Source organism: Passer montanus, unplaced genomic scaffold, assembly GCF_014805655.1.
Source record: "Passer montanus isolate IOZ18808 unplaced genomic scaffold, ASM1480565v1 scaffold78, whole genome shotgun sequence".
NCBI classification, from domain to species: domain Eukaryota; kingdom Metazoa; phylum Chordata; class Aves; order Passeriformes; family Passeridae; genus Passer; species Passer montanus.
The window spans coordinates 525,059-547,428 of record NW_024373034.1 but is presented as its reverse complement, the minus strand read 5'-3'; the positions used below and the strand labels follow the sequence as shown (position 1 = coordinate 547,428).

The 22,370-nt window shown below is 38.4% G+C and overlaps 1 protein-coding gene across 17 annotated transcripts in view; it reads right to left on the bottom strand.

Moving 5' to 3' along the window:
- PTK2 (protein tyrosine kinase 2) overlaps window positions 1–22,370 on the bottom strand; it is a 188,926-nt gene that overhangs the window by 55,471 nt on the left and 111,085 nt on the right. For all 17 annotated transcript variants that reach the window (XM_039731528.1, XM_039731525.1, XM_039731526.1 and 14 more), the window contains 7 exons: window positions 18,756–18,835; window positions 17,213–17,275; window positions 12,437–12,491; window positions 8,701–8,841; window positions 7,907–7,984; window positions 6,677–6,784; window positions 5,616–5,733 (listed from right to left, as the gene is read on the bottom strand). In XM_039731528.1, coding sequence (XP_039587462.1) covers window positions 5,616–5,733; window positions 6,677–6,784; window positions 7,907–7,984; window positions 8,701–8,841; window positions 12,437–12,491; window positions 17,213–17,275; window positions 18,756–18,835 — 643 coding nt within the window. The remainder of the gene's footprint in view (window positions 1–5,615; window positions 5,734–6,676; window positions 6,785–7,906; window positions 7,985–8,700; window positions 8,842–12,436; window positions 12,492–17,212; window positions 17,276–18,755; window positions 18,836–22,370) is intronic.

The following is a 22,370-nucleotide window of genomic DNA, read 5'->3' as shown; positions in this document are numbered from 1 at the left end:
TTGTGTATTAAGGGACTGATGAAATGCCTGGTACCCCAAATCCACACTCAACATGGCAAAATACACTATTTTGGTTCATTTTTTTGTGCTGTCTACAGGTCTACAAAAGCATCATTTGGCTCAGCAACATCAGTCTGTTTTGATCTGTCTGATAGAGGGTGTTGAAAAAGAAGTTGCAGGAAAGAAGGGAAACCAGAAACTGCAATTTCAAAGCCCTGGAGCAGCTCAGCAAGGTGACAAGAACAAGCATCTGGAACTGGGGGGCAGAGGGAGGACAGTAAGATTATATAAGCAGGTGGGAGATAAAGGTACTGTGATATGTTGGGGTAAGTGATACCTTTTGGGAAGGAAACAAAAGGCACAGATCCTCACAGATAGTGTGGAGTAACAAATATGAGACCAAAGGTGTGGAGGTGCAGCCTGGCAGTAAAGAGTGGGGGACAGGTACCCAAAAAAGAGAATGTAATGGGCACAAGAGGTTCAATCTGACTGAAACTGGGCAAAAGACACCAAGCTTGAAGGAAAAGGCAGAAGAGTTCTGCCCACACTGTGCAGGCCTCCCCAGGGCTGTAAAGGACACTCAGAAGAACCTTAATTTTTACATGACAGCTGTTAGTATTAGTTGTGAAATCATGCTGGGTTCTGGTTTACACCAATTTATGCTGCTGCTGCTGGCTGTTCCAATGCTGCTCTTACACTTGGCAATGGATTTAAGGCTTAGATGGTGCTGATTAATCACACATGTTACTGCTGGAACACAGAGTCTTTCTCTGCTTTAAAAGAACTTCATTAAATTGCACAGTTAACCTTATTATTATGTATTTTTAAATCAAGGTAATGGATGCACAATTAATAAGCAGCTAGTCAAAATAATTCTCCTTGCTCTTTAATATGTAGCTCCATTGCATGTTAACTGCATCCTATTCAAACTGCATTCTAAAGATGGAATTTTAATTTCCCCTAAGGCTTCTTTTTGGTAGAGTAACATATTTGGGGACTTCAGAAAGATCAGTGAATGATTTCATTAGACTTGATAGGAATGATTTCATAGCACTTGCAGGGCCACAATGCTTCATATGTTCAAGGTACTGAGCTCAGATCAGATCTGACTTTTTCCCTCCTCCAACCTCCTGAGAAAGTAAGAAATACCACAGGTGGCAATTGCTAGTGCTGAAGTCAAATATCACCTATCAAAGAGGATCTAAAGGAGATAAAGAGAGAATCTGACTTTCCACTGTGGTATTAAATTTCCTTAAAGAAGAGAATCTCATTCTGCTCCCACAAGGCTCCATTCCACTTTCTGAACAGTTTCCTATCAGCGCAAAGTGCAAAGCAAGGGTCATAATAAAATGTAATAAATCATAACAAAACAAAAATCTTGGTTCCATTGTAATAGCAAATCCTTTCTCAGCCCTTTGTAAGATAAGGAGAATGTGAATAGAAGTGGTCTTACACAGTGTGTAGTAGTATGATGTAGTCAGTGAGTTTGAAAAACAAGAAAAGAAGTGAAGGAAAGGTGAGAATTGAAGTAGTCTGGAAAACTGTGAGGAAAAGATGAGGCTAGACAGAGAAAAGCAGAGACTCTGACCCAAGTGAAATGAGCATTTGCTTCCAGATCCACTGGGAAATCAAGCAGCACACATGGGTCCACCATACCCAAAACTGTTCCATCTGAGCATCCCCCTTTTCACTGTCTCCTATGAATTCCACAGGACATAACTGGTTTTGTGCTCATTTGCATCAGACCAAGAGATCTGGACCCTCTGGAGCTGGGAGATGTGGACAAGGCAGGCTCAGCCCTGGGAAGAAGGAAGGAGCACCCAGAACTGCAGGGAAGCCACAGCCTGGTGCCTGCAGGGAGTGGCTACAGGAACAACACACCCCACTTGTGTGCTGGAAAGATGTGACAAGTGCAGGGCTAGAAATGGACATGGGAAGCTGGAAAAGCAAGTGGATGTTTTAAAAAAAACCACACAAAGGTATCCAGGCATCAAAAAAACCTCATACATTATTAAGCAGTACCAGAGGTGCACAGGGGGTGTAGTACTAGGGGGTTGGAACATACGATTTTTAAAGGAATTCTTCCATGATTTTGTGCCTCCTCCATCACCGGATATAATTAAAGAAAAAAATAATCAGCATGGAACTCCTGATCCTGCAGACGCCTACATGCTCTGGATACAAACTGCTCACTTCAGGCACGGGTGCCCAAGCTGGTGCTCATCCTTTTACAGTTTATTTCCCAAATAAAATACCAAATATTCATTAGTACCCCTGCAGGTCTGAAGTCAAAATTTCTTACTAACAGCATCCCAGTTAAGGCATATGTTGTTTTTCACAAGTTGAAACCCACAACATTTTTGCCCAATTCTATATCTTTTAAAGAAATGGGATGTACATGGCTGTACTGGGCTTTCCACTGGATTGTCCAGGTGGTTCCACTCTGAGCAGAGCTCCATGCTGGACCCAGCAGAACCCAGGCAGCTCCAGTGCTCCCAGCCTGGGGAATGTAAATTGTCCTCACCTGACTGAAATTATTGTGAAACCAAAAGCAGTGAGGAGCCAAACTACAGAGGTAACAGTATCCTAAAAATGGGAACACGTGTTACCAATCCATTAAAATGAAAATCATGCCCAGGGGAAATCTGGATGAAAACAAAAAGCACTTAAGTGGAGAACTCCACCAACAATTTAGATTATTTAACAATAACAATTTATTTATTTAACAATAAATAATTTAATTTATTTTAGTTTATTTTTGAACACTTCGCTGGGCAGCTTGTTCGAATGCCTAACCACCATTTTGGGGAAGAAATTTTCCCAACATCCAATTTAAACCTTCTCTGGAGCAACTTAGGACTATTTGCTCGTGTCCTGTAACTTGTTACCTGTGAGAGGAGACCAACACTCATCTGGCCACAGCTTCCTTTCAAGTGGTTGTAGAGAGTGATAAATACCCCACAACCTAAAAGCTGATAATCAGTTCAACTGTTAATGAACTTTTTCATTTGTGCTCTTGGCCTGTAAGAGGTAAGTGTCGTAATGGAAATACAAATATTAATTGTAACATTTCCACATGGGTCTAAAGGGACCTGAATATCAAAATATTTATGAAAAATAAAACAAACAGAATGGAAAAATGCCAAATACTTGGCATCCAGGTCTTAAACATTACCAAGTGCTCTCCCAAAATTAAGAAGAATTGGATCATTAATGGATAGCATGACAGATATCAGAAAACCAGGCTTTGTTAGTAATCATCAAGAAGGACAATGTATGAGGACACTTGCCATAAATGTAAATTTACAACAAAGAGGGGATAAAACATATCTGTGGGATCAAGAGGTGCTCCATGATTTGTTTCTGGTATGTCTTACACAATCAAAGCTCACTGTGGAGGGATCTGGGAATGCAGCTCATGATGAGGACAGCTCTCCTAAGAAATGTTTAATGAATATGTTGGGTATTGCTATGAACTTAAAAAAAAACAAACCTCAGACAAAAGAAACCCAAGCTCTCCTAAGAAATGTTTAATGAATATGTTGGGTATTGCTATGAACTTAAAAAAAAAAAAAAAAACCTCAGACAAAAGAAACCCGAAATTTATTTTAACTGGAGGGGTTTTCTTCATGTATGCATAAAGAGGAGTGTTCCCAAAGTGCTACCTGATGTTTCTGTTCAATCACTGTTCATTTGCTCTATATTAAAATTCTGTGTTATAAGAATAGCACACAAATAAACACACTGCATCAGAAGCATTGTGTGCTTCTGTGTTTATTATGCAGTGTGTTTATTACATTTGCTCTATATTAAAATTCTGTGTTATAAGAATAGCACACAAATAAACACATTGCATCAGAAGCATTGATTTATCCTGCATCCACAGCTACCAGAAACCTCAGTGCAGGGCACAGGAAAATCAGAGATATTGCCCCTCAGAGAGCTCAGTCAGCCTAGAAGATGTAGCAGCTGCTGCTAAGAAAGTCAGGTAGGAACAGGACAGGAATTAGAAAGAAAAATTGCAAATAGAAGAGATCAGTTTTGATGGGCACCACCACCAGTGTGGAAGTGACAAGATCTGGACAAAGTCCACATGTGCCACTAAGGGAAAAGCAGAGACAGACCCAGAATCATCCATTAACTCAGGGAAGAGGTCATGTATGGACATGAAAAGTTTTAAAAGATGTGTTGTGTGGCTACAACAGTTCAGGCTGGAAAACAGCCAATCCACTGGCATTAGAAGGAAAGTTTTGGGAGTGAATTACAAGGATTGTAGCAGACCCCAAACCATGATTTCTCAGAAAAGAAGAGGCACAAAAGACCTCCACTCATGGGCATATACTAGTCCAGAGACAAGAAAATCTTGGATTGTGATGCCTATTTTATTTTTAGGACAATAAACTATTACTATCTCTGATGTAGCTTATCCTCTTAGTGTCTGATTTTGGGGGCAATGGTTCATCATCACCAAGTTGTGCATCAGGTTGGCTTGGAGAGCTAAGTATGTGTTGAGGGAAGATTTTCATTTGCGTGGAGATAAGGCTGCACAATTCACACAGGCTCTAAGAAAGCTGCTTATGTTGGAGCTAAAGGTCATTCACATACACTAAGTCAGAAATAACAAAAACCATGCAAATTTAAGAATAATTTGAACAATTACCATGTGCTGTCAAAACATATAAGACCCTAAAATCACATTTCTTTATTAGTGAATGCTCAAGTTTAAGTTTGGGGATTTTTTGAGCCAGGCACAGGGAGGATGTTAAAGATGGACCTGGAAAAACCTGAATTATTTTAACATCATCACCCTAGGGAAAACCTGTGGCAGAAAAAAAGCAAGAACATGGCTAAAAGAGACTCAGTTTCATATTGGAGAGATGCTGGGATAGTTTGTGTACTTTCCTGTATTACAAATACGGCAGAAGGAAATAATTTGTTGTTTTAGAAAGCAGGAAAGTTGGATGAATTCCCATGGGTAGAGATGAGAACAACATGAAAGAAAAAAAAAGTCATTCTTAAGCAGCTTTGCTTGCATGTTTTTCAATAATTAAAGCTGTCTGAAACTGGAAAAAAATTATAATGAAATGTAATCAAATTCTCTCTAAAACAAGCGGTACCTGCAACCTCATCTCACTTCTTGAGAGATGCTACAAAAACAACTGATATCCACTACAAAATGTATCTCTGCTTAGTTCTATTTTATGAGAGAAACCCACGAGACCTCTTGAGGTTTTTTTTTTTAAAATGGAGATATTTGAGTATCTAGGAAAAAGGAAGAAACTAGAAAATTACCACTAATCTAAATGCACCCTAACCAACCTCACTGAATTTCCCCTTGTATACTGGGAATCATGCTATAAGGTAACACAGCCTTGTTAGGAGTGCCTTTAATAATTACAATTCACTTCTGCCAGTTAAGTTTGGAATTAGTGTAAAGCAGTGATGCTGACATCAGCCTAAATCCTCAGCCACTAAGCAATTTCTGATGCAGTGACAATTTACTATCAGCGTTTCTCATGGCTCCTCCCTGAAAGAAAAGAGCCTCCAAGTGAGGGTTTTTCTGCTACCTAGTATTAAAATGCAGAATTAACCTGTGAGGATGGAGGTGTCCTTACCTTTCTGAGGCCTGATGATGAAGGACTGCGTGGCCCCGTTGACCAGGCGGCAGTAGCCGTCGATCAGGTCTGCCATGTTCTCTGCAATGGTTAAGGATGGTGCTGTCACTGTCAGAGGCTACAGAAGGGAAAAAAAACAAGGCACCAACAAAGAGGAATTATTGCAGTTGCAAACACTGAGTGGAACAGCTGTGTCATTGCATCAGAACTTTACACACGCCTGCAAAGCGTAAACAGAAGATTGTGGGTGAGCAGGGAGATTCCTGCTTTAACTTCTGTGCAGCAAATTCCAAATAGGAGGTTCAGAAAGCACAGCTGGTAAAACCCTCCACCTAATGTAGTGTTAATTTGGGCTTATGAAGTGTAAAACCACTGTTAAATACAACTGCTATGACTTTCAGGGTTATAATTAAGACAATTCTGAAGAAGTTGCTTATTTCTTAAAGCTCTCACAGGTGGTATTTTTTTCCCACCCCCTGCAGCAATTTATTCTTTGCCAAAAAACAGCCCTTCCCAATTTCAAGAAAGATTTTAAAAAAATAAAATATGTACAGTGGGAGAAGAAATAAGAGACATACAGGCAAGCTATTCCTTTCAATATCACCAACATTCATCATTCTCTGCACAGATCTGCCACCCTCCCTCAATCCTGCTCTTCCACTGTTTTCTGGTGCACTGGACCAAGGAAAAGATTTTATTTCACTTTCAGCACTGCTTCCATGTAATACAAGGGAACAAATTTTCCTTCTTTCATATTTCCTCCTTACATAAAAGTAGAATTGCTGTTTCCTCTCTAGGATACAGTACACATCTACAGGCTGTTATTAAATTGCATTTAAGAGCAACTGTTTTCATAATAAGCTGCTTCTATGAATATAAAAATCTACAAGCACCAGATACAAAACGTAAAACATGAATGAACTTTAAATTTATTTTAAAACCAAACCCAGAACAAAAGTCCAATATAGAGAATATCCACATTAGGAGTATGCTACACCCCACTCCTTGCAAGGAAAAAGAAAGTAGCAAGTTTATCACCATATACAATATCAAAAACATACCTCAGGGGCACCTGCTATCTTGAGTTGCAACATCCCTTTTCTGTCCTTATCTTCACTGTTTGAATACTGAATGGTTTGCACTTGATTGAAATCTGCTAGATGGGTTGGCTGCAGAGAGACAACACAAAAAAAAAGAGGAAAAAAATCAAAACTACAGCAAAATAGCCTGCCTTGATCCCTGCTGCTGCAAAATCATAGAAAGACTTTGATCCCCAAACTACACGTGCAGGAATCTGTTCTCTATTTATTTCTAGTTTCATTGCCAGTCACTCCCAACACACACACAGCCAGTGGCTGGAAGAGGAGCCCAGCTCCACCGTGCCCACAGAGGTCACTGTTGAGCAGCGCCAGGCACACGCTGGAGTGGGAACAACCCCTGGGTGTCAACAGAGAAAACTCAACAGGTTAAAACCACATGGAACCCACGCTGACACAGTCCCAGCATCCCTCCAGGCTGCTGGGAAAGGTTTGTTCTTAGCTCTGGGTTCCTGATTTCTCCATCTTTTCACTGCTTTTGAATTCATTTCAATAGAAAGCTGGACATGGGCTCAGCTTAAGTTGTGACTGTAAAGTTCCCCCAAACATTTTGGTGAAGGATCTGTCAAGGACAGAGCTCCCTTGCACCATGGGGGTGCACAGGAAATACTGAAATACAGCTGGAATCAGTAAGGAACAGGCTGTGAAGGATATGAAGAAAGTCAATAAGCAGTGCCTGCACAGATGTGCTCACCAACTGGTTAAAAAAGCTCTGCATTTACACATTCCTAAGAAAGAGAACAACTCAGAATAATTCACATTTCATTGATAAAAAGTCCCCACCAATGCTTCAAATTCTGCAAGTGAGCACTCCACTGGTTAGAAAAGCCAACAAATTCAGTGTTAAAGCTGACACAGTCTTTGTACCTGACACCAGTGCCTTTTCTTCTGATCCTAAATTACAAATTAGTATCTGACTAGGAGCTGTACATGCTGAGAGGTCCCAGCTCTGCTGTGTTTAACACAGAGATCAGACTGGTCACTCCCTACCTGACACCAGTGCCTTTTCTTCTGATCCTAAATTACAAATTAGTATCTGACTAGGAGCTGTACATGCTGAGACTCTCAGCTCTGCTGTGTTTAACCCAGAGATCAGACTGGTCACTCAGCTTTCTGTGATACCCAGTTCACAACAGGTCATGGTTTTTAACACAGTGACTGAGGAAAAAACCCACAAAACAGAAGCAGACTTACATTTGCACCCTTGTCTGTCAGGTAACTGATTCCTTCTTCTGGGCCAATTGCCAGTTCCACTGAAATAATCCAGCTTGACTTGGGAGTCAAAGGAAAAAAGGGAAGAATTTCAGTATATGGAATTGTATTTATGGAATACTATAATCCAGTGTGGTAATTACAGGTTCTAGTAAATAATATCTACAAGCTTTTCAACTCTTCAAACAAAATTATATTAAAATCAAGTAATTCTGAAAGTGGCAAAACCCCTCATGACTGGTTTCCTGGGTATCTCTGCTACTCAAACTGCATTTCCATGTATTTTATCTTAGGTCTACATGAGAACTATGGATTTCCTGTATTTCCTCTTCTCATGAACACTGATATTCAAATTCTAATTTATGTTGGAGTCTTCATTTTCACAAACCTTCAAAACCTGGGGCCCTCCTTCAAAATTTGCTTGAAATAGATAGAGATTAGCAGGTATTAGGTGAAAATTTACTAACAGAAGTTGAGAAGTTTCATTTCCTTGTGGAAACAGCTGAATAAGTGCTTGACTTTCACAAACAAAACACCTATAAAAATATTTTATTTTACATACAATTCTTACCCAAGTAATGAATGATGATTTTTTTAAACAATCAATGGATAAATTTCTAAATAAAATCAATAAATACCATTTGTTGCTAATGAAATCCAATTGTCTCTACATGAAAAAAAGGACGTAAGCAAAAAATTATTGCAGAACCAAGCAAAAGCAACTCGACTTAAAACTCCAGAATGGATTCCAATGACTGTCACATTCCTCTACTTACACCAAGAGCACACTTGAAGCATTCCTTGTCAAATCTGTACACTGGAGAGAGGATCTCAAAGAACTTCAAAATGCTTTCTTCTCTATTGAGGTTGGCAAATTGTCGAAATGTTTGTTGGATTAATTTCCGTAGTGTTTTGGCCTGTGTATCAAAACATTTGGAGAATAATTATTTAAAATCTAATAGCTGAGGGATATTTTAAGATTTTTGATCACTTAGTAGTACTAACAGTGTCTTTATCAACGAAATGCAGACAATTCTCAAGCAAAAAAAAAAAAGCTTCAAAATAAGCAGCAGTTCTGCCTTTTAACTTCTGCTTAGGATCAACATTATTTCTGCTATATTAGAGAGGACATCTTACTAATAATATTCTGAGTAAGTTATAATAGAATACCACATGTTAAGCCTTCCAGGAATATTTGCTCTGAGTTCCTAATTTCTCTCAACTTCTGAACTGTGTCCCAATACAAAAAAACCCACAGAATAATTTATACCTTCATATGAGCTTCTAAACCTAAACCACCATTCTCTCTTACCTGGCAATAACAAGGCAGCTGTAGCTGTACCTTAATCTCTGCACACAATAACTTAAACTATCCACAACACAGTGGATTTTTTCAGTCTGATAATAAGCAAAATAATATTTCAATATAAAAAGGTGAAATTTAAATAGTAGACTGAATGCAAAAAGTAAACCAAACATTTAAACTATATTGACTATGTTGTCTAGCAGTTTATTACCTGTTATCAGGGTATCACTTAGAGCAGCACAAAGGACAGTTAAACTAACACTTGAAAAAAATTAATTACCTGCTGGTACATAAAGTATAATCCCTTAAAGGCAGCCACTCATATGAAAATAAAAACAGGGCCACAGAAGCAGTATCTCTAAGATGCCCCCGATCTGAACAAGCCATCAAGAATTGTGAATAAAAACATCTGTCTGAAGTGACTGAATGGCCTTAAAACCCCATTTCTAATACACCGTCCAACTACCAACAATGACAGAAAGCAAAACCATGCTTATCTTTGCAATATGTCAAGGTCAAGACAGGAATTACCACCGCTCCTCCATGCAAACACATCTGAATGTCCCATTTTAACAGCAGTAAAACTCTTTATTCTCCCACACTGCCTGTTAACAGCCCCAGGCACTACACAAATACCAACTTCCTTTGGTCGTTAGCACTTCCAGGCAGATTAGACACTCATTTTTAGAAAGCCTTTACAGAACTTTCAGAAGTCAAAATAGCCAGGAATGTTTCAGTCGAGCGTTTAGGAGTTACTCCAGTAGCAGTAATCCAAGGCTGCTGCATATTCACAAAATGATCAGTTTTGCAATGATGCATACACAGGTTGGAAAAAAAGCCCTTTCAGCACATACTATACTGTCGAATTAACAAAGAAATCTGTAACTTTGGTGTAATTTCAAATTCTTTTGTCAGTTTAGCAGAACCAACTCTCAGGTGGATCATTCAGGAGGCTGCAGAGCCTTTGGCAGTCAGGAAACCTCCCTGGAGCACCCAGAGCTGCCTCAGGCTTTGTAAGGACTCAGCCACTCTACACTGGAGCTCCCTGTTATCTTTATTTTTACAGAGAAAACCAGCTCAAGGCAAGTGCAAACCTCAGCCTTAGCTTATCACTGGCAAATACCAGGAGCAAGACACAACAAAATAAAAAAGCATTTGCCATCTCAAGGTATCCCAAGTATTTCAGCCACTCAGTTGATGAAAGATACTTTATTCTGCCCATGGGTTGTTTTTCTTACCAATTCCAGCATCACACTTCCTGCCAGGAATACTGGCATATGTTATCTGGCTCTTTTCAATCCACCAAGAAGAATTGGTCACTTCAAATTTTAAGATCAGGAGCATGGTGTAAAGATAGAAAGTCCATTAGAGTCACAGGCTGGTTTGGGTTGGAAGGGACTTTAAAGTCCATCTTGTTCCACCACCCTGCCATGGTGGTGGACCATGGACCTTCCACTGTCCCAGGGTGCTCCAAGCCCTGTCCAACCTGGCCTTGGACAATTCCAGGAATGGAGCAACCACAGCTCCTCTGGGCAACTTGTGCCAGGACCTCACCACCCCCACAGGGAAGAATTTCTTCCCAATATCCCATCCACTCCCTGTCAGTGTGAAGCATTCCCTGTGCCCTGTCACTCCATCCCTTCTCCAAAGCCCCTTCCAGCTCTCTTCCAGCCCCTTTAGGCACTGGAAGGAGCTCTCAGGTTTCCTCAGGTTTTTTCTCTTCTCCAGGCTGAACAGCCCCCAAAACCACACCTCTTCCCTAACAGAAGCATCTATCAGAAATATCTGCAAATAGCAACTTCAAATGAAACGCACTGAATACTTGCTCTTAGAAGTATTTCTAAGAACCATTGTTTTGTTCCCCCTCTGTGTTTGTTCAAAGCAGAGAGAACTGAGAGAAATAATTGATTTTATATTTCACAGTTACTGGGAACCCTCCTTTGCCTGCCATTTCAAACTCCCTGGTTTTCACAAAGTGGAAGAGCAATTTAAGGATTTGGACCAATCCTGTACTACTTTGAATAGGGATTTATTTTCATTGAAAAGCAGACACACTTCTCCTTCCTTTGTTTTTCTTCTTCAGATGTCCAACATTTTTTTTTATGTCTTTACAAGGTTCCCACTCAGCTTCACCTTCCGGCAACTCCTGCTACTTCTTTCTGCTATTCTCCCTACTTCAGGATTTCCAAAGTGCAGTTTTCTTGGTCAGTCAGTTTTCTGGCTCCATAATATTATTTTTGAGACAGTTATTCATACTTTTACGTCTGGAGCCTTTCACCACAATTTTTCCCGTTAGCAGAAAATACAGTTTCAGATAATTGCTTAAATTAAAATGCAGAGGGGATTACTTAAATCCACTTGACTTCATTAGCTTCTGATTTTCAAAAGTCTTTTGAAACAAAACCTTGTCATGACAGACCTTTTGTGTTTACCCATTTAAATTACAATGCAGGTTCTTTCCAAATCTCAAGTTGAATTCTATTATTTCTATAAAGCTCCAGTGCTCACCAAAACCAGCTCCAAAAGAGCAATTTATGATTTATACTTTCATGTATGAATTGTAAGAGACACTTTACCAGGACATTCATACTGAGGTGGCTATAAATGTAAAATACTTGGTGACCATACTTAATCCCCCTTTTCAACTCACGTTGAGAAAAATTTGCATTTTTTACTCTGAGAACATATGGACTTCAATGAGAGCGAGATTCAAGGAACGTTTATAGTCTTAGCTAGGATTAACCTAAGCAGAAATTACTGGAAATCTTCCTTGAATAAGTTGGATACAGTCTTGAGCAAGAAAGGCATCAAGTTTATCAAATTCCCAGTAAAATATTCTTCTTTCTAACATGTTCCCTTCCTCTTTTTCCAGAATTCTCATTTTTCTTTTAGAGAAGGAAAAAATAAAGTTATTTGACACAAGAGGCACCAAGGGCTTGTTTTGCACTTTTACCCCCAAGGTTTGAGAGGCAGAGCTGTGCTCCTCTTACAGCAGCTCAGCAAGGCTGTGTGAATCACGTTATCCTTGTCCTGCCAGCTGAATCACTGGGATTCAGGTCCCCCCAATCCAATGGACAGCTTGGATGTTTTTTCACAAAGCAAAACTGCACAGCAATTCCCGTAGGACTGTACAGTGAAAACTACAATGCAATTTTCAGATTTCTGACATTTTACAGCGGTATAGGATTGACTGGGACTGTAATTACCTTCACTGAATCTAGTAAACTCTTCGGGAAAAACCGTCTCAAACCAACATCTTTCCTGAAAGAAAAAATACACACAGCATTAATACCAAAAACATTGTGCAGTATCATATTTCTCTTTTCAAGGTGGTGCTTTGGGTCTATTTTCTGCTTTGTTTTTAACTAGAATATACGACTACTAAACTATTGTCCTAACAAGGTCCTTGAAAATCTCAGAGTAACAAACACACTACCATTGAAATTCTAACTAGAGCCACTCCAATATCAAACGTGGCACAGCAGCATCTTCTAGTTTAAACATCAAAGGATATTGCATTTAACCAGGTACCTGTGTGGAAAGTCTGTTATTTGAAATGGTGGCATGGGCACAAGGAATTTTGAGAATAAAAACTGTTATTTGAACATGTTTTAATAATTCTAAGAATGCAGAAAAAATATTCTTAGAGCATGTCATCAGGTGAGAAAGGGACAACATAGAAGTGGAATACCCTCATAAACCTCTATTAGAATGGAGCAGAAAATATAGAAAGAATTCTAGAATGGTTTGGTTTGAAGGGACCTTAATGACCATGCAGTTGCCATGGGCAGGGACACATTCCACTGGACCAGGTTGCTCAGAGCCCCAACTTGAGCTAAGGAATCCAGGAATCCATAAAGGAATACTCATGGTATCACCTCACTAAGCATGCTGAGAGCAATTCCACTCCTGTTTTACCCTTTGAAGCACTGTAATCAAGGGGTTGTTTAAATTTCCACTATTATTTTATACTCATACTAAGCAAATTAAAATTACCAACTTTTTCTTCCAAGTAGTCCCACTTTTTGCTGCTGTAAATCAGGTGACTGTGAGGTCAGATTTTGCAAACTGAATTTATCAAGCCCACATTCACACCTATAAATTGGGGCCCTGGTTTGAAAACCAGAGCCAGTTAATTCTGTGCTCTGATGTGCTGCACAAGCTTATGTCTGACATGTGTTTGTGTCACTACTACTGAACATCAGCTTCAAAAAAAGGTGCTTGAGAAGTTGCCAATGACATTAGTGCAGTAGACACCACTGTACAACCAAGTGAAAAAAAGTCACACATAAAAAAGGAAAAAATAAGAGAAAAATATAAAAAGGAATTCTGTGCTCTGATGTGCTGCACAAGCTTATGTCTGACATGTGTTTGTGTCACTACTACTGAACATCAGCTTCAAAAAAAGGTGCTTGAGAAGCTGCCAATGACAGTGCAGAAGACAGCACTGTACAACCAAGTGAAAAAAAAATCACACATAAAAAAGGAAAAATAAGAGAAAAATATAAAAAGAAAAAGGATTTATAGCTCAAAGATGTTACTGACTTTTTTCCTTTAAATTTAGGACACTACGATCTCTTTCAAACATTCTTATCTGCTTCTGGAACAAGCAGGAAAGCAAGCTTTCCATGAGTGCATGCTTTGAACATCCACAGAAATACATCTGGAATTCTTACACTTGGCAAAGCAAGGAGAAGCCGTTAGCAGGCAGAGATATTCAGGATTTATTTACTGCTACCTAATGGCACAAGAACAAAACCAACACTAAAGTCAATATAAAAAGCTCACTCAGAAGAATAAACCAGGGTATTTTTAAAGCTCTCTAAAGATGAGCAGCATACAATTTCATACTAAAAACATCCTCAGCCAGGAGGAGCAGAATGTTCACGTGCAGCACTGGCATCTGTGCAATGACAGTAAGCTGCAGGATTATAAAACTTCATAAATGTTAATTCCTTCCATGCATTTCTTCTCAAATGCAAATGATACTTGGTTTATCATCCCACACAGTTAAACGAATCTAACACACTATTACCATCTAAATAATATGCAAAGACATTTTGACAGGGATATATTAGTTTAACATTAAGCATTTCAGAGAGAATTGGTGCTTCTGAAATGAAGCACCTCCCATCACCCTGGTATCCCTCATTTTAACAGTCCTGCAGCACACGGCTGCCACAGCCTCATTTGATTCATTACCAGGACAAGCTGTAGAGCAGCCTTTTGTACAGATCTGGGTGCAACAAACTGAGAAGAAATTCTTATGCAGAGTACAACAGAGCACAACTCTTAACAAAACTTGTTAATAAAGCATTTCCTGTGTTTAGCTGAGACAGCAAATTTATTTACTGGAGGAGAATTTAACAAAAGAACCACACAGATTTAATGCCCTGGCCAGCAACAACTTATAGATACCTAAAAATAAGAGAATAAGCACTGGAAATTAGAATATATAAACAGTTTTACACACACAACCCTACAAACTCCTTCCCAGCTGTGCTGTGTGGTGGTGGGATGGCCAACAAGGGAGATACAACTCAGGGCTCTGGATGAAGGACTCAGCCATCTGGTTTCTGATTGCCAACAAGAGATAACCAGCACTGAGAGCCTGTTTCTCACAGTTCTACTACAGTTTTGTACTTAACCTCATCTACTCCAGCCTATTCCTGGGCTTAAATCTGAATTCAATTTTTTAAATGTACAAACTTCAATTGGATTAATAAAACACCAACCACAGATAAGTGATACTGCTTGTCTTACAATGATAAACAGCTTTAGGCAGCACGTATCATGTATTTTTCACCTCAATTCAACTTACAACAAAAAAAGTAACATTAGATTAACATAATAGACTTTAACATGCCTTTTACCAAATTGTGACTGCACCTGTTCCTTCCTACAGCTCCCATTTCTGCACTTGTAATTATCCCTGTTCTCACTAACAGGCTTCACCATTTATTATGAAGAAATTCTTCTTTCACTCCATGAAGGCCCAACTATTAAAGGCTACTTAACAATTAGATCCCATCTACCATTTCCCATCCAGATCTGTTCGGATAAGACAATCTGATCAAAGACAAATATACATCAAATAGACATCTGACAAAGGCAGGCAAGGAGCAATCACACCCAATGCAAAAAAGGGCCATTTAAAAATTGCTCTCAGCTGGTTAAGTGCCTCATGATGTACTAAATCCAGAAATCCCCCACAAAAACACCAAAAAGCCTCACTTGAGCAATAAATATTACTTGTGCAGTTAAACATTTATGGGCTATTAAGGTGGTAAGATCAAATTAATGCATTTTGGGGATCACTGGCACTTTTTGCAGACCCTTTCCAGCTTGTAATTATCTATAGTATAGTCAGTTTAAGGTGGTTTTATCCTTCATCTCTCCCAGCTAAATCCCATACAAATCACATCTTGCTTCTCAAAAAAGAAAAAAACTTTTGAAAATGCACAATTCTCCATATCCAATTCTACATGCATTAAGCTGTTATATTTTGCATATCAGGGTTTTGCTTCACTATGCCTCTCACAGCAGCAATTTATTATCTCCTACCAAAGCAGTCACTGTTTGGAAAACACAGACTGAAGGAAAGAAATCACTGTTAAACTGGAAGCAGCACCACACTGAATCCTCCTGGAACTCTCACCTGCTACAATTATTAATTTATACTTTGTGTGACCTGCTATGACCTCGCTTTCCTTTGTCTCATCGTTTCCAAAGTCATTAACCTAATTACTAATGCTTGTAGCTTCTGACTTGCTAAAAAACTGACTTTAAAACACTTTACTCAAGTTCTTACTTGAACATATGTATGTAAACTACACCAACTATTAACTCACATACTTTGAAATATTTTTATACACCCTTTTAGTCTTGTCTATCTGCTCATCCCCTTTATTTTTATTAGTCTTTTCTCATTTTGTGATATGTTTCCTCAACCAGAGTATTTCTACTAATGTTTCTACAGACAAAAACCTGAAGTCCTTAAAAAAATTTTTAAAAAATCCCTAATTCAAACAAAACCAGAGTTTTTAAAAATCTCAATAAAGGAACACTACAGAAATACTAAATAAGCAGGCTATTCATCAAGTATCATAAATCCCTAAAAAATCCTTGTAAATTTATTCATTGTTGTATAAAATCTTACCTTCCTCCTCCAAATACTCTAATTTCACATCTCTAAAAGTTAGCACCCATTTGTCATTAAAGATTAAAAAATTGAGACTTCACTGCTGCAACAACCTTTTATCCAAATTTTGTGTTTAACTGTACAGGACCTTTTCACAAGGGTAATTAGTAGAGATGAGCATATCATTGGTGCATGTATGTCTGAAACTTTATCCATTAGTTAAATACAAATAAAACAAGTTTTCAGGTTTTTGCTAAAAAGCTGAAGGACTTTGGCTTGTTTGAACTGAAGCCATCTCCTGTAGAACATGAATGAGTAAACAAAATATTTCATTACAAGGATGCTCCTTGGTCTTCTTAAAATTTGGGATACTCAGACAAACAATAACCTTGTTAATTGCAAGGTCACATCTCAGAAAATGCCCACAGTGAGCAAACAGAAACAAAAACAATACCACAAACATTTTCAAGTAACTTAAACTTTCCCACAAATGAGTCACAGCTGAAGAATGCAACTGGGCACAGGAAAACACTGAGGAATAAAATCACCTCACAACCAGAGTTGGTGAATCCCATAAACATTAGCAAAATTGCTGAAAACCACAGTGAGCCTCCTGATCAAGTTTAAACTACTCCAAACCTGTTTCTCTGGAGCACAGTTCAAGGCACTTTTCCTATTTCCATATCTCAATGGATTTCATCATTCTTTTCTTACATTGAAGCATCTTAACCTTGATGGAACAGAAAACTTACAACAGAGATGTTCTGTCAGTGAACTGAATTTCTTGCTCCTGCTGCAGAGAAGGGACAGTTCAAACCTCAAGCTAGAACACAATACTTACTCTAACACTTCATAGTTGGACTTCTTTTCTAATGCATTGCCTCTCATCTCTCCGTAGGATCTCCTGAAGTCAGGAAAAATATTTGAAAGCAACAATTATTGGATAATTCAGCCTAAAACTACAATACCAACATCATCAAAACTTCCACTCAGCATCAGAAAACACTGGCAGAATGAATTCAAAGGTAAGTATGAAGTATATTATTATTCTACCTCAACAGATCAGATTTTTATTTTGCAAATTAACTGCATTTTCAGATCCACTTTAAACCACTGCTGCTACCAAAAGTGACCTAAAGCTGCCTTCAGCAGCTCCTTTGCACCTCACACTGCACCTCCTCCTCAGAGCCCTCTGCATGAACAGGGAGAACCAGGGGAAGCAGAGAATGATGAAAACTGCTTCAATCCAGCCATGCTCACATTAACAAGTAAATTAATAAATAGGAAAGCTTTGATAGGAGAGGGCTGAGATTATCGTTGTCACAGAAAAAAATGGACCAGAAATGCTCATTCTAAGAGTTTCAGAAGTTCATCTACAAGAAATATCTCATCAAAATGCTCTGAAGAGCCACAGCTTGAGAAGCAGGGAAGGCAGGACCTGGCTGACAACATAATCACAGATTATTATATTCATCACAATGTTTGAAATAAGGCACAGTGATTTTTGTAAGTGCATAAAGAGTTTGCAGTTACACAAAGAATTTTTGTTTTCTCTGGGGCTACCAGCAAAACTTACAACAAAGGCATCAGGTTCTCCTGTGATACCTGGGAAATGTCATAAACCTAAATTTTGTTTTAATTTGAAAAGTACTGTTCAAAGGACACTTTTATTCTCTCCTAACAAGTTTACATTTGTCATTAATTTCTTATCAATTTTACTTCTTCCCTAATCTCCCCGTGTGAGACATCAGCATAACTAAAGCAAATGTTTCAGGCTGGAAATTCTAAATAAATTAGCAAAACCCAACACATGCATTTCAAAGCTGGGAACTCTCTCAAGGATCTCTTAATCTGATATATTTATCTTTATTTTCCAGCTGTCTATACAGTTGACAAGAACACCAAAAACACCCAAAAGGATCCTTAAGATTTAATAATTTCAAAACAGCACATTAAAATTGAGTAAATACAGAGAGGAAAGGTAGCAGCATTTATCTATAATTACATTCTTTAGCTGCAGGATTTATATATGCAGAATCATAAGACTATTTACTAAATAACACCACAGATGCTTTTTTTTTTTTAAACATACTTCAATGTACTCTACAGGCCTTTGAATTATTCAGATGGAGAATTCACCCAAAAGGCAGTATCAAGATGTAATTAATTAAAATTTTAAAATAATGTTAATTTAAAAATCACTAGAAATGAGTTACAATACAGTCTATTCAGTTTTTCTTCAAACTGTTTCATAGCAAAAAAAGGTCTTATGATGTTTTATTCAACTCTACTGGTCAGAAATTGATGAACTTTAAGCAGTTTCAAAATTAATGTATATATCCTGTCAGAAAGATGTTGAATAATAAATTAAATTATCAGCTTACCGGATTTCAAGGCAACCTAGTTTCAAAGCAATTTCCTGGTCCACTTGATCTGCTATTTCTAACATATAGTCATTTTTCACCTACAGCAAAAGAAGCAGGTAGGCATCACAGAAAAATCAGTTCAGTGCCAACACAGACTAAAATACTCCCCAACAACTTTCAAATGAATATATCTTAATTTTCTGGAATGACAATTCACAGTTCAGGAAGAGAAAAAGGAATTTGTGTTCATATTCTCTACAAATGAGCTGCACTTTGGTAAGGAACACATTATGACCACAATGAACTTGATTGAAAAATTCCTTGTGTATGTCAATATTGCCTATGTTTTATTAAATATAATCAAAATTCAGAGGGACTGAGCAGAGGGTTACACCGGCATTCCAGCTGGGAGAAGGCAAATTGTGTTCTTGAACCATCCTGGTCAACAAGATTTAATTGTCCAGGCAGATCTAATCATGCAAGTAAAACTGATAAATGCCTAGGAATTAGAGTGAAAATAAAAATAGAAGTAAAGAGAGAAGAATGTACAAACTGCACTGCACATTGGCATAAAATAATGCTGAACTAGCAAGAAGAACCAAGAGTGAAACTGGGTGGTGACCATCTACAGTAGGAAACACTTCAAATCTTCATCTTGTTCTATTTACCAGCATGATGGATGTGGGCAGAATCCTATTTTTTAGGTAAGACTTTCACCACATTGGAGTAAGAAATTTTTACAGTAACTAAAAACAAAAAATTCAGGCAGAAAGAGAGAACAGAACCAGCTCCCAAGAGCTTCACTCTGCAAATCTTGCACCAGTAACAAATCTCGACAGCTTTTCCCTAACAGGTCCCGTCTTCCTCTTATGAAAACATCAAGTTGCTACGGAGATCCTGAAGTTGCAGCAAATCCTGAAATCCCACAGAAATCCACGTGACTGACTTGTGGATCAAAGAGGAGATGATGCACTATGAAAGCAACACACTTCACCAAGTGGGTTTGGTGAGTGGTGACAAGTTGTAAGAACAACTAGCTCAAACTACTACTGCTATGAAATGCAGAAATTGGGAGGTAAGGAAGCACAGCAGTGCATCCAACAGCTGGAGGTGTTCTCCACTCTGCATTCTCCTTGGAACACGTGAGCATCCACCTCAGCATTCCCTCAGCACCACTGTGGCAGCTGCTCCAGCTCCAAGCTACAGATAAATCCCTAAAAAAATGCTGGACCTGAACTGCATGAAAAGTTTTAATTTGTTATTGAAAGACGTGAAAGAAGAAATATGATAAACTGTGCCAGAGTGATAAAGTTATTACAATAGCTGAAACATGAGAAAAAAGCTTCTTACATTTGAATTCATACAGGCACTCAATATGACAAAATAATGAGCTTTTAACTCTTCTCAATTCAATTCCTACAAATACTAATGAGACAGGAGAATAATTTCCCTTCAGCATCATGTAGTGTGCTATTTGTACACACATATGGAAATAATAATTCTGTATTCCCATAGTAATAGTATACACAATATGAATTCATAATATTCCTCTTCATTATGGTCACAACTTTCAATAATTGGATTTAGATTGGATATTAGGATGATTTCTCCACTGAAAGGGTGGTCAGGGATTGGAAACAGACTGTGCAGGAAAGTGGTGGAATCACCATCTCTGGAGCCATTCAAAGCCCTTGGGGACTGCCCATGGTTCAGCTGTGGATGTGGCAGTGCTGGGCTAGTGGTTAATATTCCAAGTATTTTACAACCTAAATGGTTCTGTGGTCCTATAAACAGCAAAATGCAATAAATTACACCAGGATCTCTATTTTGGCAGTGCTGGGCTAGTGGTTAATATTCCAAGTGTTTTACATAAATGGTTCTGTGATCCTATAAACAACAAAATCTCTATCCTATAAACAGCAAGATCTCTACGCCAGGATCTCTACTGATGAGAAAGGACTTTGAACTGCTCCTGCACTAAAAGTGTCAGACAGGAGCTCAGGGCAGGTAACTCAGGAACGGAGTTTCAGGCTCCACGAACTGCCAAAAATGACCTCTGCAAACACACGTGGGTGGTGACCAACAGCACAGCCCTCCTCACCCTCAGGTCTACCTGGGGATACCTCAAAATTTAAAAAAAAGTGTTGAAATGGGGTCAGATTGTGTATAGATACCCAAATTCCAGAAATTCCCATGTCCTTTTTCTAAGAATTTACCTTCATGTACAGCCTAAACTACTTCACCTACTGAGTGAACCTGTCCATAAAATCCCTTGGCTGACCTGCCCTACATCCACCCAAATCAAATACCCATAGAATGATCGCTTCTATTTCATTAAACTTTTGGTTTTTTCCCCCTGAATCTACAGATTCAATTTTTTTAAACCACTTGAACAATTTTGCATCACCAGGAAATTTCAAAGCCATTATCCTCCTGTTATTTGAGGTATTCAGACACCAAGAAGAACTGGGTGTAGCAAAGTGGTTTTTCAGTCCTGACACACAAAACCTCCACTCACAGGACAATGGTAATTTAAGCCCCACTGTATTATGATCAAATGTGGATCCATTTATCTTCCCAGTGCTTGATTTGTTAAACTAAACTGCTTAAGAACATTTCCACTTTCATGCAAGCATGATTTTAAAATGCTGCTAGCCTCCTATTCCATAAATAAATAAGCAACATTACCCAAATATTTAAAGTCTGGGGTTTATCTCCTCTTACCCTGCAGCTTGTGAGCTTTCACAAATTCCAGTCATGTTCCCAGTTTGACTCTGCAACCACAGACATCAGATTTTGACTAAGGAAATCTAAAAGACCATCCCCCATTCCAACAAAATGGAAGGGGAAAAATAAGTATTTTACATTATGTACTCCTACTTATTTTAGTGTTTAAATTTTATGAGTTAAAAAAAATATTATAAGATTCAGAAAACCTGTGGTGAGAATCCAGTGGTCTGCATTTAACAGCGTCTTGCTGTGGATAGACAAAGGTGCTTGTTTTTCCCCTTTTTTCATAAACCTGCCTGCACACATTCTTCTTTCAATCTCAGCAAGGAAAAAAAAAAAAGCAGATTCAATTTCTACTCCCAGAATACCAATGAGAACTTCTCTTATCACCTTTAATTTTGCTTGACTATTCTCTTTGAGATGGCATCAGATCAATGCATGAACTAATGCCTGTGCAGAGATTAGATAAGAATTTCACAGGAGGTTCAGCACAACCTCCTCAGGAAAAAGTCTGAGCAAATATTAAGTGGAAGAGACATAAGAGATAATTTAATGGTAATTAAATGCACTGTCACAAGGCAATTGAATAGTTTTCCAAGAAGCCTTTTGTGTTTGCTCAATTATAACTTTTATTATTATTATTATTGTTAATATAATTAAATGAGAGAAATGAGAATATTTTCTGGGTTAGACAAACAAAGGCTCCATCTTCAAGAGCACAAAGCCTATATACATACAAAGGCACAAAAATTGAACTCTTAAAAATCTAACAAAACCTATCACGTTTTTTTCCTGCTGACTACAAATTCAGAAGTATGTTAAGAGAGAGGATGAAGCCTTCCCTGTGGGGTTTGGAGATCCTGTTATCTGTGAGCTTGTCACACTCCCTGGCAGTGTGTGCAG